The 17,929-nt window shown below is 45.8% G+C and overlaps 4 protein-coding genes across 4 annotated transcripts; all 4 read left to right on the forward strand.

The window, feature by feature from the left end:
• Positions 1–102: 102 nt before the first annotated feature.
• Positions 103–1,110, forward strand: F5J12DRAFT_787329 (uncharacterized protein; the record flags this gene model as incomplete). The annotated part of the gene is made up of 5 exons (XM_051743625.1): positions 103–329; positions 376–537; positions 648–734; positions 777–848; positions 898–1,110. Coding segments are annotated over 5 exons (761 nt in total), but the record flags the coding sequence as incomplete, so codon positions are not given.
• Positions 1,111–8,747: 7,637 nt separating this feature from the next.
• On the forward strand, positions 8,748–9,086 carry F5J12DRAFT_898889 (uncharacterized protein; the record flags this gene model as incomplete). The annotated part of the gene is made up of 2 exons (XM_051748139.1): positions 8,748–8,825; positions 8,874–9,086. 2 exons carry the CDS (start codon positions 8,748–8,750, stop codon positions 9,084–9,086), a joined length of 291 nt encoding a protein of 96 aa, XP_051594367.1.
• Positions 9,087–11,962: 2,876 nt separating this feature from the next.
• F5J12DRAFT_787331 (uncharacterized protein) lies at positions 11,963–13,609 on the forward strand (the record flags this gene model as incomplete). Its single annotated transcript, XM_051743626.1, has 9 exons — positions 11,963–11,974; positions 12,011–12,028; positions 12,126–12,158; positions 12,368–12,415; positions 12,464–12,752; positions 13,190–13,219; positions 13,286–13,407; positions 13,464–13,502; positions 13,562–13,609. The coding sequence occupies 9 exons, from the start codon at positions 11,963–11,965 to the stop codon at positions 13,607–13,609; spliced, it is 639 nt and encodes a 212-aa protein (XP_051594368.1).
• A 500-nt stretch (positions 13,610–14,109) lies between these two features.
• F5J12DRAFT_728980 (uncharacterized protein) lies at positions 14,110–14,292 on the forward strand (the record flags this gene model as incomplete). The annotated part of the gene is made up of 1 exon (XM_051741931.1): positions 14,110–14,292. A coding segment is annotated over one exon (183 nt), but the record flags the coding sequence as incomplete, so codon positions are not given.
• Positions 14,293–17,929: the final 3,637 nt, after the last annotated feature.

Consider the following 17,929-nt stretch of genomic DNA (forward strand, 5'->3'; position numbering starts at 1 on the left):
AAAAATGATCATCTGGATGGTGTGCCAGAGGTCAAAATCACACCCTGGAATGAAGGTATTGTGTACATTTTTTGTCTAACTGATTGCTGACTGTTTTTGCAGATGTCATCAGCATAGGGGATGCACACCCATTAAAGGGAGAGATTGCACTGGTCAAGGCTCCTGATGGCATGGTTTTGCACAAGGTGTCTGACAATCCTGAGTGGCAGAAGTCTCATGAAGAAGGGGATCCAGGTATGGTGGCACCTCATGCACAGAGCAGAATCCCATTTCCATCATGCAAGCGGCCTCATGAGGAGGTGACAGATAATGACACAGTTCCTCATGAGGTGAGTCAATCCACTCAACCTTTGGTGTCTACTAATGTTCCCCAAGGCTTCATGCTCTGACCACCAAATGCCCCTGCATGACAAAGGCAGGGATGCATGCCCCATTGCTGGTGACTGTGGTGTAGTGGTTTACCCTGCTGCATTTTGGTTGAAACTAACAGGTGACATGCACAGGGTGCACTTTGTGACCCACCAGCATGCACAAGCTGTGAGAACACTTGAGAGTCTGGTCGATCTGAGTGCCCCTTGCTGGCTCAGTGCTATGGGGTGAGGTCTGGACATACCAGTTGATTAAAAGACTAATGGAGGACTGCACAGGATCTGCATCGTGATGCTGTCCCAAGCCATTTGCACCTGCAGGACCCTGGCCCTTCTCAGCAGTTTCCACCATCTTGGCATTATGAGGTGAGTATCCCAGGCATTCTGCTTCTTGAAGGAGACCAATAGGATGTCCCACAGGACCCTCATTATGACCATGCCAACTATCATGATCCTGGCCCCTCCAATGTTCCCTACAATGTTCATGATTTGATCCTTCATTGTCACATTTTGTTTAGCTTCTCTATAGGTATTACTGCCCACTTGCCATGGTTTGGGGCATTTCCCTCTGTCCTGTCAGATGTATTGCATACCATCTCACCCTGACCATCATATTTACCATGATGCTCCATATATCTCTGACTACTACCCCACAGCCCAGCCCACAGCACAGCAATGGGTTGACAGAGGTAGTGCTGCACAGTATGAGGATGAATTTCCTGAGGATTACTTAGATTATTAGTCTCAGTATTTTCTTTAGAAATACATGTTTGTTTTTCTGTGATAGGGTGAGCAATGAATGAATGAAATCTCTCAGTTCTCCATCATTTTGAATGCAAGAGCATTTGTGTCTGCTTGATTGTTATTTTGTTACCTCCTGTGGCCACACTGCCATATTGCTGCTCACTTGATCTACCAATGAATTTTCTACTGATCGAAATTCTACAGGGAAGATGCATCTACTCAAAATACTGTACTCTTGTTTGAAGAGTTTGAGCTGCAGAGAGCTGGGTCAAAGGACATTTGTGGTGAAGCTTGGAGGCCACACCTACAGATAAAGGAGCCTCCAGCAATGGGGAGGGGATATGGTGACATTAAGCAAGTGGTGATGTGGTGATCACTGACTGACAACTCTCCCAGTGTCACTGTGTCCAATGGCCAGGGGCTCTGGTGAATTCTGCTGCCTGGTTTCCTGTGTACTTTATCTATATTTTATTACTGTGATCAAGTAAGTGTTTTTCCCTGGTGAGTTGAGGGAACTGAGTGGAATTCAAATGGAATTGACATGGTTATCTTGATGTTGCCCAAGTCCCTTTAATCTGAAGTACTGCTAACCTTGCCTCAACACCACTTTCAATCCTTGCTTTCCAACCTTCCCACCCCCCTCACCATGTGGAAAAACCCTACCTGTCAAACTTGAAGGAAATTGAGTTTTGAGTGTTTTTATTCCCCTCAAAATTCAGGCCATCTACCCATTATTTCAGGGCAACATCTTATGCTTACTAATCAGGTGTTGTTATCATCATCAGGATACTACAGTTCTATGTTACATGCAAGCACTGTAGAGCTGCAGAGGCTGACTTCTGGATTTATTTTGGTCTTGTCTGGGTTCTCTCATTAACATTGTCCCATGAACATTGTTCAATGCTTTTTCTAAGAGCCTATTTTTGTGTTGAGAATTAATCTACCTGCATTGCTACTAAAACAGGTCTATCTTTTATCAGACCCACTGTGTTGTTACCATTTGCAGCTGCACAATTTACCCCCATTTAATCTGTGACATTGGCCCTTCACTGTGCTCTGTGAGTTAGTATGAAAAGTAGATAACATTACCTGTGCAATATGTCAATACAGACCTGCATGGTGGATCTGGTTGTCTTGAAGCTGCCACAAAATTGATTTGAGAGCATTTTGGTATTCTGACATATGTATAGTACATGGACATCCTACTGGCCTCTATGGAGAGGGGTGGAATGTCCAACTGGCCTTCAGAGGGGGGAGTGGGATGTCCCATAGTAGCTTCCAAAGCTACCATGGGACATCCCATTGGCCTATGGAGGGGGGGGTGGGATGTCCCACAGTATCCTCCAAAGCTATCATGGGACATCCCACTGGCCTCCAGAGAGGGGGGGGGATGTCACACAGTAGCCTCCAAAGCTATCATGGGACATCCCACTGGCCTCCAGAGAGGGGGGTGGGACATCCCATAGGAGCCTCCAAAGCTATCATGGGACATCCCACTGTCTATGGAAAGGGGGTTGGGATGTCCCATAGTAGCCTCCAAAGCTATCATGGGACATCCCACTGTCTATGGAAAGGGGGTTGGGATGTCCCATAGTAGCCTCCAAAGCTATCATGGGGCATCCCACTGGCCTCCAGAGAGGAGGATGGGATGTCCCACAGTAGCCTCCAAAGCTATCATGGGACATCCCACTGGCCTCCAGAGAGGAGGGTGGGATGTCCCACAGTAGCCTCCAAAGCTATCATGGGACATCCCACTGGCCTCCAGAGAGGAGGGTGGGATGTCCCACAGTAGCCTCCAAAGCTATCATGGGACATCCCACTGGCCTCCAGAGAGGAGGGTGGGATGTCCCACAGTAGCCTCCAAAGCTATCATGGGACATCCCACTGCCTATGGAAAGGGGGTTGGGATGTCCCATAGTAGCCTCCAAAGCTATCATGGGACCTCCCACTGGCCTTCAAAAATGGGGGGTGGGATGTCCCATCATTGGCTCTTGGTTGTGCTGCATAGATGACCTTGATGAACATGTGACTAAAGGTGGGATTGAACCAGCGAGTGACTCTCCTGGGTGTTGACCTTGTGGTTTAATCACTGAGCTATATGGTTTGAGTACTAATGTCAGTTGCTTTGGGGTTAGATCAGAACTTTGGGAATAATTATCCATGAAGAGTAATACACAGAATGCACCATCTCCAACAGACTTCAGTGGTCTTTGGCAACACAAGTCCACCCTTCCTTTGAGAATCAACAAAGTTCAGTTTTCTGCCCATCCTGGCTGGATAGGTACTTGAAGCACATGGTGGTCCACTGGAGGGCCTTACAGCCCAGGGTCATAATGGGACAGTGGGGTTCTCACATGCTTGTGCCCCACAATTGTGTCATGTATTGTGCTACAATCTATTCCTTGGCTGGGAAGGTCTTCCATTCATCCTCATTCAATGCATTTAGTATGATCTTATTAATGTGTACTCCTTCTATAAGCAATGGAACTTACTCATAGGACAGTGCTGAATCTGTTAAAATTTATACATTGATGCAAGGCTCACTTCCAGAAGTATTGTATGATTCTGGAGATGACACCTCACAATTGCACTGATTTCCCACCTCAAATCTGTGTATAATAAGTGTACCAAATGGTTTTGGAAAATCAGTGGCTGCCACATACATAGGCCCCTACTTTTCCAGGTATTTTCATCATCCTGGATGATTGTGATAGCTATGGTTTCTTGGTCAAAAGTGGGATTTCAGTGTGAATATGAGCTGCACTTTTGCAGTTGAGGACCCCTGACACCTAAGGCAGCCATGGGACAGCCCAAAATATATTACCAGGGGGCTGGGATTATGGGACATCCCAGGTCCTGCACACTGCAAATAGCCCTGGGACATGGCCAGATGTCCCTGGGATGACCTGGTCTGAGTGGCTTTTAGCTTGGATGATTTGTAGAAAAACTTCAGCCTAAATGCTTATGAAAATTGGTTACCTGAAGTGGATGAGTACTGCCAGATATTGACCAACCCATCCAGCCATGATTTCAATGATGAATTGGGAAATGGCAAATTATTTCAGGAGTTGTCCAACTGCCAGGATAAATTTGTAAAGTAGGATGGCATTTAGGAGTGGCAGCACCAATGCTGAGTTAGAGGATGAAGATGCCACTCAACAGTCATGGCAGCAAAAGAGCAATGGGAAACCTAAAACCATCCTACCAGTCAGCAACAATGGAACACCATACATCCCAAATATATTGGACATGCATACACCAAAGTTGAAAGATATCATGTGGACTTTCATCACATTTCACTACCATATGTATAACAATGGGAGTGATACCATTCATTGACATGCATTAAAGGGAAGGCCTGTGGGAATTCACAGGTGACTGTTCCATGGAGCATGATAACCACCAACTCCACCCTTTATATTGCACCTAAGTTTCTTCCACCTGACATTCCCTTCAAAGAACTGACTTGACTTACCCAGGACAAGTTGACAGCAATCTTGGAGTAGTGGCAGGAGCATAAGGAGCAGCATCCCAACAATGTATTCTCCTTCAAGAAGTGGTGAGATGCTGGTGAGTCCCTCTGAATGCCAGTGGCAGATGCCAACTGTGGTAGAGTGAGGGTGGGTGCAGGGCAGGTTGTGAATGGGGCCCCAGACCATCTGGCAGGAGAAAGGGCAACTGCTGGATTGATGTGGACTCAGAGGAAGCAGTGGTGGTGCACAGGTATGCAGGCATTCATCTTGAACTCAAATGGTTGGCAATATAATGTAATGGGCACCACAGTTGTAAGTTCAGATTCTGAGGATGAACCCAATCTCCCTTGGTCACCACCAACATTGGTGCCTGATGGCAATAATGGTATGCAAACAACCCTGGTGGATGAAGATGCTGGTGGGCCAGTACAATTCCTGGTGAGCCAAAGGCCAATTGCCAGATCACCTGCAGCTGAGGGTAACACTTACTGGCTGATTGGTAAGCCAGCAGCATTTCATAAGTCAAAAGTTGTCCAATTAACACACACTTGTATTGAAGCAGGCAGGTCCAATGACACTGCCAATCAAACTATGTATCCCACTGGGTGCACTGGTCCATGGTGGCAATGGAACTGGCACTGGCAATATGCCCAATGGTGAGTGTGATATATTGGCATCCATCTGACATTGATGGAGGACATGTTTCAGTCATTGGGGAGGATGGCCCAAATGCCAGGTGGTACATTGTGGCAGGCACTGCAATTGCTGCCTGGTGCCACACACCAAAGGTGTTTGGTGATGTGGACATGGATATAGCTGATGAATGGAGATGAGAGACTAGAGCCCTAAAGTGTAGGAAGATGGCCAGAGGTGTTAGCAGTCATCCTTTGCACAAGAATAAGTTGTCAGTGCCAAAGAAAAAAGGAGGAAGCAAGTTAAGTGCCCATAAAAATTCTTAGTGCCCATGTATCGCATTCCAGTTTTCAATGTATCTCCTCCATTTCCAAAGATACCAACCCCATTCCCACACTCACTTATAGTGCTCAGCCACATGATCCTACCTTCCAAAATTGGAGAGGATCCTTACACTCCACATGTTTCTACAGCACTCCCTTCAACAGATGCTCATTTCACTAATTCCTTTGATATGGCTGCCTCCATGTCAATCATTTCACTTGTCCCCTTCACTAGGGACAATGGCTATGTATATCTACCAGGAATTCCTACCAGCTTCTGCCTTGAAGCATCCTGGTACATCCCATCCTCATCTGCTCCCTCTCAGCCCATCCAGCTTGGACAACATGTTCTCCTTGTCAGTATGACATCCAGAAGGACATTCTTTGGTCACCTCAGGTCTGTCATTCAGCTTGAAAGGTTGTTTCAGTCTCCCCAGTCAATGAAGCATATGGATCCTTCCTCCCTGCTCCCTGCAACATCTTTATACCAATCTCATCCATCATTCTTGCAAAATTGCAACAGCTACAGTATGCTCTACTGTCCTCCAGTCTCCCTGATCACATCCATGATGAATATGATGCACATCTTGCCTTCTTATTGCAAGATACAGCAGAAGATGCCCCCTCCTCATCCTCTCCTCCAACAGAGCCTCATCCATGAAGTATTTATTAACTTCACTGAGAGGACAGAGGGGGGGAATATGTGATCCCCTATGCTCCTGTCACCCCACAGACCCCCAATGCTCAAGTCCTTGGTCACCTGACACCTGCCATCCCTTTATGGATGTAATATATCAGCATCAGATGAGTGCTGCCTCTCTGTCATCCCACTTTGGCCTGGCAGTGATTCCTTTGAGATGTGTCTGACTGTCCTTGACTCACCTATTGCAAATACTTACCAATCTTTTGGCATTGCTTACTGATTTTTCACCTTTTTGCTTATTGATCCTTACCAATCCTTACCAAGTGTTTGTGCCTTGTTTTCTATAGGCTATGCCCCTGTACTGTATATAAATCACTGTACTTACATAGATAGCAAAAAAAAAAAAGACATCAGAGAGCCCCTCTTGCATGCATTTCATTGTCCCTCAGTAATCCATATAGTTGAGACTTTATTAAGGGTCTAACTATCATCGACTTCACCTATCACTGCTTATCATCAATATACTTTGCTCCAAGTCCTCCCTGAGCTCAAAACAGCTTAAGACATTGCATTAAGTCATCATCCATCCTTCTGTAGGCTGATAGCAGTCTACCCCATCGCAATCTCTCACATTCCTGCTCCCCTCTTTGTCAGGAGCACCCCCAACCCTCAGCAATCATCTTTGAGTGTTGTATCTCACAAAAACTGCCCATTTTAGATCTTCTGCCACCCAGGTACCATGGAGGCATGCCACCACTTGCTTCATACTGTCATTTGTGTTGGTTTTGGTTGGTTTTCACCACTGATCCACACTTTGACTCACACCAGCCTATGCTGGAAGGCCAGCACCCTGATTCACCAGATTGTAACAAGCCAGCATGTCCTTTGGCAGTGCTGAAGACTACGAAGAGGGCCCACAAATGGCCAAATTCACAGCACAAGTTTCCCATTCCATCCATGAGTCAGTACTCCTGCCACAATCCCTGAACAGTTGATTAAATTCATCCATCAATTCTAGTACCCACAAACAGCATGGGTGAATATGATGTGATCAGTATGCAGCACTCAAAACAGGTGTGCAAGGTACCAAAGCAGCCTGATGATGATTTTCCCACTCCCAGTCCCTCCAAGAAATGTAGGTGATGTTAGCAGTGTAATTTACATGAGGATGGGATGTGATACTATTTATTGAAAACCTATAGCCACAATTACAATAAGTCCTCATTGAGTTCCAATTCATCTTTGCCATCCCAATCCTTGGTCATCAAATCTTGTATGTATTGCTGAGTCCATGCCAGTTGCACTCTCCTTGCAAGCAAAAGACAAAACCAGATGCTTGATTCCACCAGTATATTGCTGTAGTGATTGTAAGCAGCAATGATCAACCCATCAGTGGTGGTATTAAGAGGGGGCAGGTGCTCATCAGCAGGTCCCAAGAGAAGAACAGCAAGCCACCTTGCTTTTTCCACTGCTGAAAGATCAATATATGTGCATGGGATATTGTAACACAACTCACATGTTGTAATTGGCCCTTTGTCATGAATCCCTTGTATACCCAAATCACTGGCAAAACATTGCAGCACTGAAAAGCACACTAATACACTTATCAATGCCACCAAAAAGCATGATGTAACACTCAATAGCAGTGGCAGAGATGGCTGCCATGATTTGGTCACAATGGGCTGAGTCTCAGCAGTTGGCTCCTCATCAGCCCCCTCATCCATGCATGGATGGTCCTGGGGCAATGGCTGCATAGGCAGAATTGGGGGGGATGCCACTAATGAAATGGGTGTTGGTGAGGCAGCTGTATGTGCCAGCAAAGCTGTTGGCAAATCCCAGCTGGGGGCAATGGCCACCAAGGAAGGCATGGAATGGCTAGTTGGTCAACCCTCCCATTGTCAATCAGTACCAAGGGGCTGCACAGATGGTGACAATGGTGAGGAGTCCCATGAAGGTGCAACCACACATAGTGGGGGTCAGGAAGGGCCAGCCATTGACTGTGATGAGGAGGATGGGGATCTGAGCTGATCGGCCCACACTGCAGCATTGGCAGCTGCTCCAAACAGTAGAAATTCTGGTTCATCCACTGCCATATCTGTGTCATTGAAACCTGGCAATACCTGAGATTTCTTTCATGGGGAGATGACTGGTAATGGTTGGCTGCAGTTGTATGTTATAATGACTACTCACTTCAAGTGACCAGACTGCCCAGTCTCCATCTTACTGACTTTTGATCCATGATATTGGGCAATCCTGATAAGTTGATTGAAATCTTGGTCAATTGGAAAATGTGTTGTAGTAATGTCAGATTTGGTTATTTGAGGTTGTTTGTGTACTAGCCAAGTCTTGATGCTGGCACAATGATTCAGCAAAATATAAAAATGCAGCATGCACCGCCCACACTGTTTTCAACTACCACCTACTGTGTCCCTCTCATCTGACTGAATCCATCTCCCCAACAATATTGTCCCAAGCTGAAGCTGAATCATTGCAATCCCCCACTGCTGCTACCTCCATTGCCCTCCCATGGGAAATAGTCACTAATGCTGCAGACATCATCATGATGGAGCTGTCTGGGCTAGATGCAAACAGGAACTGGCAATATGGGCAAAAGGCAATGAATGTCATCTGGGAACAGCTGGTAAGTGCCCAGCTGATCCATTTATCCTCTAGACTAACACCATCCTAGGGCCATGTGTGCCCGTTGGTTGAAGATCTGCCTTCAAAATTCACCATCCCTACCCACCTCATTGCCACAGAAATGTGGAGGAAAGATTCCACTGAGCTCACCACCTTGAAACAGTGGCCAGATTTTGATAAGATCTGGGATGCAACAGACACTGACATTGTGGATCATCAGTGGTACCAGGTTGGGAGGCCTGTTGCCAATGGTAAAGGGTGAGCAGTCCCATCAGAGCCCCTTCAGATGAGTGGCACTGCCAGTGATGTTGCTAACACTTCAGAAGAACCTTGTCATATGCTAAACAACTCAGTACTCCAGTCCTTGACAGAGGAATGCCAATGGTGCACCAAACACTGATGGTAGCTAGGCTTTCCCTTGATTCCTCTTTCAGTTAGACACTTACACTGCCCTTGCTTGTGCTGAGGCAGTGTCTATCATTTGGACCTCAGTCTAGCTTATATGCAACCTAGGTATCACATAACCTTTAGTACATTCTTGCACATCACTATTTAGTTGTTTACTAGTAACTCTGGACTTCAGGTTACCAGTCCTTGGTATATAAGTCTTAGCTACTCCTGTCCCTAGTCCTCAGTCTGAATATTGAATTAGTCTCCCCTTGATCCACCCAGCCTAAGTTCAAGTTAGCTCTTGGCTTTCACATCTGACCCCCTCAGCTTTCATCCTTTGACTTCAACCCAGCCTGCACAAGAGTCTAGCACACAAGCTAGACTAAGGGTTGTTGCACTCAGCTCTTGGCCTTTGGAACCCCCACCTTGTCTCAGACTTAACAAGCACCCCCAACCCTCAGCACTTGTCTTTGAGTGTTGTAACTTGCAAAAACCCACCTGAATAAGACCTTCCACCATCTAGGTACCACATAGACACACCACCACTTGCTTTCTTTGTCTTTTGTGTTGGTTTTGGTTGGTCTACACCACTGAACTGCACTTTGACTCACACTGAGCCATTTGGTGTGCTCTACCCTGTATCTGTATGCATCTATGGTTTCCTTGACAAGTTCTGCCTTGGCAATTTTGGGAATTGGAATGGGTGTGGTCCAAATGTTTTCTGGACTGTGCAAAACTAAACCATGCCTTCTAGAGACTGTGCAAAAGCTGCATATGCAGTCCAGAGTCTTTCTATCAGTGGTGCAGGAAATCCTGCCACCTGACAAAATCAACTGGATTGCTTAAATCTTGCTGCCACATTTGCCAGCCACATCCTAAAATCTTTGCTTCCTGCCATTCAGTTCTGCCATCACTTCACATGCAAAGAAAGGTCTTTACAAAGGTATCATGATTCTCAGCATCTTCTCTGGCAATCTGACACATTTTGATTCTCAGTGCCTTCATCCTGCTGTCAATCACATTGGAGCAATGCCCACTATGACACCTCAGAATGCACACATTCCAAAACTGCTGGACTACCCTTTACAGTGGAATGGTCTGCTAGAAATTCTGGAATGCAAACAAGACAAAACTATATTGTCAATTCATGAAGTATTGCTTTCCTATGGCAATTTCATAGAAATCAATGCAGAGTTTGACCTCATCCTTGTGTGCACCCATGCCACCAGAATGCACTTGCACATCTTCTTGACTTGCAAGCAAGTGCTACAACTGCAAACAGCCTGAACAGAGCAGGTTCATATCCATCACTGCTACTTCCATCCTCATAACACACTTACAATCTCTTCAGTGTTCTGTTCCCTCCTCTTCACATACAGAGGTAAAACACATGTGTGCCAACACAACAATGCAACATCCCAACCTCATGCTTTTGGAATCAATCCCAAATGAATAGTTTGTTTGTGAAACAATCCTACTGCCCCAGACCCACCATCATCCTTCCTATAGACCATCCCTCAACCCACTTTCTATCATAGATCACTTCCTGCTTTGAAGCTTTATGGAGACTTATCTGCCACAGACATCTCCAACTACATAGAATCATACACTTTCTTTTACACACAAAAAACCTTGTAACATACAAGTCCTGCAATTGTTTGTGTCATGTTGTCTGACTTGAAAGTAGACACCCCACACAATGTCCTACTCCTATTATTCCCCAAAGTCTTCCTGCTATCCCAAAGACATGGCCATTGCTGTTCCACATGCAGTGATGCCCCAACTTCTGCATCAAAGATGAATCCTATCTCTTGCCACTGCTCAGTAGCACATCATTGTCCATAATGGCACTGAAGCAGGATGCACCACCTTCTAAAGATCCCAATGCAACAAAAAAGGTCCAGTCAAATACTTCAGCCCTGCCTGTGTCAATGTCTGTCAGTAGCCAACAGCCAAAAACCAATCCCAAGCTTGTACATTCTTGCACTCCATCAACTGACACCCTTGCCAGCCCTGAAGCCGATGCATCCTCCCAATATAAAGAGCCTGCACCCAGCCCCCCCTCACCAATCACAGCACTGAAAGACACAGCCACCCCCCACCAAACAAGTTCTTCCAGCAGCACCTTTCAAAGTCCTTCTGATGCCAAGCAGACAACAACTGGACCTGCCCTGCCCCAGGAAACAACCTCAAGCACCAGCAATCACCCTAACTCAACTAACCTCCCAACAACCATCAGTACTGTAGCACCCAGTCCACTGTCAAGTGTTCTCAATCCAGAGAAAATGGCTACTTGTCCAGAGTCACTACTGAAGCACTTCAGGTAACCAATTTTCATAAGCATTTAGGCTGAAGTTTTTCTCAAAATCATTCAAGCTAAAAGCCACTCAGGCCAGGTCATCCCAGGGACATCTGGCAATGTCCCAGGGCTATTTGCAGTGTGCAGGACCTGGGATGTCCCACAATCCCAGCCCTTTGGTAATATATTTTGGGCTGTACCATGGCTGCCTTAGGTGTCAGGGGTCCTCAACTGCAAAAGTGCAGCTCACACTCACATTGAAATGCAACTTTCAATCACAAACACATTGCTGTTATGATCATCATCCAGACAATGAGCATACCTATCAAACTGGGGGGATGGATGAAGACATTACCCTTCCAAAAACCACTTACTATAAATATTATGTGATATTTGAAGACTATTGGACAATGAGTGTGTTTGTGTGATGCCATCTGTGGGGTTGTACAATGTGGATGAAGGTGAACCTGTCAATTACTAAAGGTTAATGGATTCAGAATTCCCCCAATAGTACTGTAAGTTCTTGTGTTTGTTACAACAGTCACTCCTTACTAAAATCACTACTTTTGTTTCCAAATTACAGTTGAGGTACATACATATATACATACATAGTATAAAAATGATGCTATTGTGGGGGATGAGCATGTGAGTGCCCCACTGACATAGGATGCCATATGATCTGATTGGCATGGGGAACCACCATTTTACCAAATAACTCCATGGGTTGTTTTATGTTGGGTAAGGCATGGCTTTACTTAAATACCTTGTCTGACTGCTTTTCCCCTCCTCCCCCATCATTCCTGACATGCCTCATGCACCAAAAAGTGTTGACCAAGTCATGGATGACTCTACAGATTTGCACACCCAGGTTCTTGGAAACCACAAAATCCCCTCCACCAGAGGTATGTCATCTTGTCCTCATCAATCCCATCTGACCCCTGCCTTCACAGATCAAAAAAGACAAGCCCAAGCCCTGGCATGCAGTGCAACTGCCTGAAGGATGGGAAGAACATATGTTCATTCTCTGTGACAGGAGGAGATCACTCATTCCTAGTGTCTCTGCACCCTCCCAAAATTCCACTACCCCAATCTTGCAGGAAGACCAGGTCAAGGGCACTCCAATGGAGGAGGATGCTGGTGATGGTAAGACTGAGGCTGAGGAGGTTGAGGTCAATGTTCTGGCTGATGAGGGCAGTCAATGTCCTGATGATGGGGCTAGTCAACTTCCAGATGATGAAGGTTTGTTTTTTTTTTGAATATTTGTCTCATTCTCTCACAGTTCTGTAGATGTTGCATTGTTATATCCTTGACTTCTCTCATGTAACTGTGGGTTTGGTGCCATCATGTGACAATTGGTCATGAAGTTGCATAGGGACACCACATGACTTGGTGGCTCAGGTCATGACAGGTGGTCCCCAGTGAAAACTGTGTAGGTTTGGGTAGGATGTGAGCTGCTCCAGTCAGATTCTGTCAGAATTCATCTGTCAGAATTGGGTGAGATAGGATACTTGCCAACAATTTGATATTGTAACACATTACATTGCCATTGTAATTGTAATGTAATTGTAACACTGTGCGATGTGCATACACTTCATCATACATTGCAACGCATTGCATCTGCCTAACATCACATTACATCATCCTTGTCGCATTGCTAGATTGATGTTGTCAGCTAGCTTGTCTTGTTGATGCTACACAATGCCCAGGTATGTGCTGCTACTTTCCAAAGTATTGCGCCATAGTAGTTAACAGCATGAATCCAAGCTCCCAAGATGCCCAACTCTCCAAGTCCAAACATATATTTCAAGCTCATCGTGCACTAATGCAACATGGCATGGGCCAGGCAGATGTGGCTCGAGGACATGCCAAACAGGCACACTCAATACAGCACAAGGTATGTCTTTTGTAACTTAATAGTTGATTTCATTTCACTATAAAAACTACATGTAGTCAAGCACAGTGACCAGAGCTGATCAGCACATGGAGGAGGTATGTTCCTCCCCTTTCATAACTATAGGTTTTTCAATGAGTTCCCAATTGGTTTACAGGTCCATATACACATGCATCCCTCTGCGTTAGAAGTGGAGCATGGTTGAATGCAATCCCCCTTGGACAACTGTGACCATCATCCAAGGACTCTGACAGAATTCCCCTCAGATGATGGTAACAACCCAGCAGACAACTGTGACCATTGTCCAAGCACTCCCCCATGATTTCCCTCAAATGACCATGACCATGTAGGGTTGTGATCCCCCCATCCACTGGAGTCACCTTGCTGATCACACTCACCTTCCCAGTCCTTTGCTCGTGATCATTGCCCTCCCTCTCACTTAGTCTTTGACACAGATTTGCTGGACCAAGTGGCCATCAACCCAAAGCAGCATGATGCAGTCACATTCATTAAACTTCTCCATACAGCTTCTCTGGATGACCCAGTAGCTAAACTAGACAATGCAGCCCTCTATAGACTATGCAACCCCCCATGCACTCAACTCAAAATAGATGATGACATTTCTCACTTGAACACTCCACAATTTCAGCATATGAATCCATATGACAATCTGCTGCATGCTGTTTCAAATGGAGGGCTGTATCCATCCCAAGCCATTACAACATCAAGAAGCTCATCACCAAATATACTGGAGTCAAGTCAATCAAACATGATATGTGTCCTGATAGTTGTGTGGCCTTCACAGGCCCATACTCTGCACTTGATAAATGTCCTATATGTGAGGAGGATTGCTATGATGCTATCAGACTGCAAGTCAGTGCAGGTTGATCTTGTGTTGCCCACCAGAAATTTGTGATGATACCAGTTGGGCCACAACTCCAAGCCCTTTGGCATGATCCCCAGCAAGTCGAGGAGAGTGGCCATCTACAACAAGAGACAGAGTGGATTTGTGAACAGATCCATAACAATAGCAGCATTATCAATATGTATGATGACTTCTGCAAAGGTATGTGCTCACTTGAGGATGTCCAGTACAGTAATATTAACCACTGTACCAAGGCTCAGACTACCTGGGTGCCATTCAGCAAGGTGACATTAAACTTCAAGACATTGTTCTCATGATTTCCCTCAACAGTGCTTAGCTTTACAAAAGTAAGGAATTGGACTGTTGGATTTACATATGGGTCATCATGAACCATTCCCCAGACAAGCACTACAAGAAGTGGCATGTCCTCCCTGGTGGCTTCATTCCTGGACCTCACAAACCCAAGAACATTGACTCATTCCTTTTCCCTGGCCTGCACCACCTTGCTGCCTTGCAGAACAAAGGACTGATGATCTGGGATGCATGCCATGATGCCATCTTCGTCTTGGATTTATATCTTATCTTTGCAACAGCTGATGGTCCTGGTCTTGTATATTTTGATGGAATGGTGGGGCATAGTGGTCAGAATGGGTGCTGACTCTATTGTGGCCTGCATGGGCGCCACAAAGGCAATCATTATTATCCTGCATTGCTCCTTCCAAACAACTACAACATTGAAGGTAGTAATCATGCTGATTGTAGCCCATACAACCTCCGAGATCCTGATTCAGAGGAGTACTTCCACAATCTACTTCATCTTACCACTGCTCCCAATCCAACTCAGTACAAGAAGCTGTGCATGGAGACTGGCATCACAAAGCCATCCATTCTTCTTGGTCTCAATATGTCTCATATGCTCAGCATTCCTGATTGTCTGACCCCTGATATCATGCATCTTGCAGCTCTACTATCTGACCTCCATTTACCATTATGGTGCAGCACAATCAAGTGTACCCCTCCTGACCATATCTCACAATGGCCATGGGCCATCTTCAAAACTTTAGAGGCATGGGAAACTCATGGTGCTCTCGTTTCATCTGCTGTGCAGTATCATCCCAGGTCCTTCAATCACAAGCCACATAACCCTGCCAAGAAGATTTCATCTGGCTACAAGACATGGGAATTCCAGGCCTATATATTCTACCTTGCACCTGCCCTACCTTATGGAGTCCTTGGCAAGCCTTATTGGTGGAACTTCTGCAAGTTGGTCCATGGATTCCAACTCATATGCCAGAGTAAGATCCCCAACTCTGACCTTTGTGATTCTCATGTACTCCTTACAGAGTGGCCTCTTGATTTCAAGGAACTCTACTGCCAGCAATCTCCTTTCTGACTCCATTTTGTCTGGCTGTGCATACACCAAGTATCTCATTTGACACAGCAGACAGTCAAGAAGGGTCCACCTATCTGTTACTCACAGTGGGTTATGGAATGCACCATCAGAAACTTAGGTCAAGAAATCTGACAGCCATCAAACCCATATGCCAACTTGTCTTGTGAGGGGGTATGGCACTGCCAAGTCAATGTGCTTAAGGCAATGGTGCCCAGTCTGTGCCCTGAAAAGCCACTGTTTCCATCAACCACCATTAAACTAGAAGGTGGATATGTATTGCTCTGCAAGCAAGATGCATGACCCACCTTTCCACAAGGACTTGCCACATCAGCAATTTCACATTATCTAGGCCATGAAGGTAGCATCAAAATACATTGATGGGCACATCTCTGCCTGCCCAATGGGCAGATCATGCAGACAGCATGGAGAGAGCTTCTTCATGAACCAGACCAGATATGCCCTGCTCACTTTGTGAAGGTACTGTAATACACATGTATTTCTTTGACTGTCCTACTTACATCTTGTAGTTTGTGCTTGACCAGATCACATGTGTGGGTGAAGTCCAGTATTTCACCCACCTTGCTGTTCAAAATGAAAACCCAAATATCATGTCTGCTTGGATTTGGAAAAACATTGCCATGATCACGATGTTTTCCTCCCCTGACCCCAACCTACTCAAACTCTCTTATCACACTGTCCATGCTTGCCAACATCAGGAGGAGGATGTGTGCATCATTGACATCAAGTCAATTACTGGTGTCATAGGGATGGTTCCACATCAATTTGCAGGATTAGGGTACCGCTACTCTATGGTCAAGCAGCTGGGTCTAGATATTGCTACATTTGGTGTCCCTTACAAAGGGGAAGGCACTCAGAACAATATGGATGATCACAAGGATGATCACAAGAATGATGGAGTTCCAGTGACATAGTGCACACTTAGACACTACGAGATCAACTTCATGTAACTAATTAGTTCATCATTCACATTGTGTTTCATGCTTAGAATGCACCAGACAATTCACTTGATGAGCATGATAACAAAAAAAGTATTCTGGGCATGTAAAAATACAGTTCATGGTCATTGCAAGTCCTCGAGCTCCTTCTTCCATTGCCAAATCACATTAAACATCTTATCCTGACCTGCACAATCATACCACTTTCCATCTTCCTCTGGCATGATGTACTTCTAGTGAAGGGAGCCAGGAGGTGGGGGACTCAGAGTAGTAAAGATACTTTTGAAAACAGGGACACATGGAGCTGAAACATTGGCAGAGCCAGGCTTAGTTGGAGACAGAGCTGGACAGGGGGTTTGCTCATGCAGTGAGGCTGCTGGAGCCTTGGACTCAGGCTCAGTTGTAGAGCCAGGAGAAGGACACTGTGCCAGAAGAGGAGGATGTGGAGTTTGCATATGCAGTGGAACATCATCAGACTTGGGCTCAGTTGTAGAGCCAGGAGAAGGATGCTGAGCTGGAAGGAGCAGGCAGGGAATTTGCATATGCAGTGGAACTGTTGCAGCCCCAGACTTGGGCTTGGTTGTAGAGCCAGGAGAAGGATGCTGTGCTGGAAGAGGAGGACATGGAGTTTGCATATGCAGTGGAACATCATCAGACTTGGGCTCAGTTGTAGAGCCAGGAGAAGGATGCTGAGCTGGAAGGGGCAGGCAGGGAATTTGCATATGCAGTGGAGCTGCTGCAGCCTCAGACTCAGGCTCAGTTGTAGAGCCAGGAAATGGATGCTGAGCTGGAAGAAGAGGACATGGAGTTTGCATATGCAGTGGAACATCATCAGACTCTGGCTTGGTAGTAGAGCCAGGAGAAGGATGCCACACTTCACAATATGCTGGGTCCTTAGTCAGTGAGGAGTGCTGTGAAGGTAGACAAGGTATCACTTGACATCAAGTTGGACATGGGGTATCAGCTTGAGGAGGAGTGTCACACTTGGTATCAAAACTGGGCCCACATGTTAACAAGGAATAAAATTGAAACTGGGACACTCACACTTTATCTGCCCAATCAGTATTGGAAAGGGCCCCAGGGAGTTGGTAAGGAAGCAAACATTGTATGAGCTGCTCATATTGATAAGGGTGGGAGTGCCAATATTCAGGGTTGAGTAGCTGATCATCAGATGCAGTTAAATGAGGGCTAGTGCTGCTCTCAGTAAGGCTGGGATCACTGAGTACAGCATTGTCAAGGTCAATGTTGTCTGGTATGTCAAAGAAGCACTTGGCAGCTAGAGGTAAGTCCATGTAGAAGTGGAGTCACACA

This window comes from Pisolithus orientalis (genome assembly GCF_024613125.1).
Source record: "Pisolithus orientalis strain OTSU chromosome Unknown F5J12scaffold_101, whole genome shotgun sequence".
NCBI classification, from domain to species: domain Eukaryota; kingdom Fungi; phylum Basidiomycota; class Agaricomycetes; order Boletales; family Pisolithaceae; genus Pisolithus; species Pisolithus orientalis.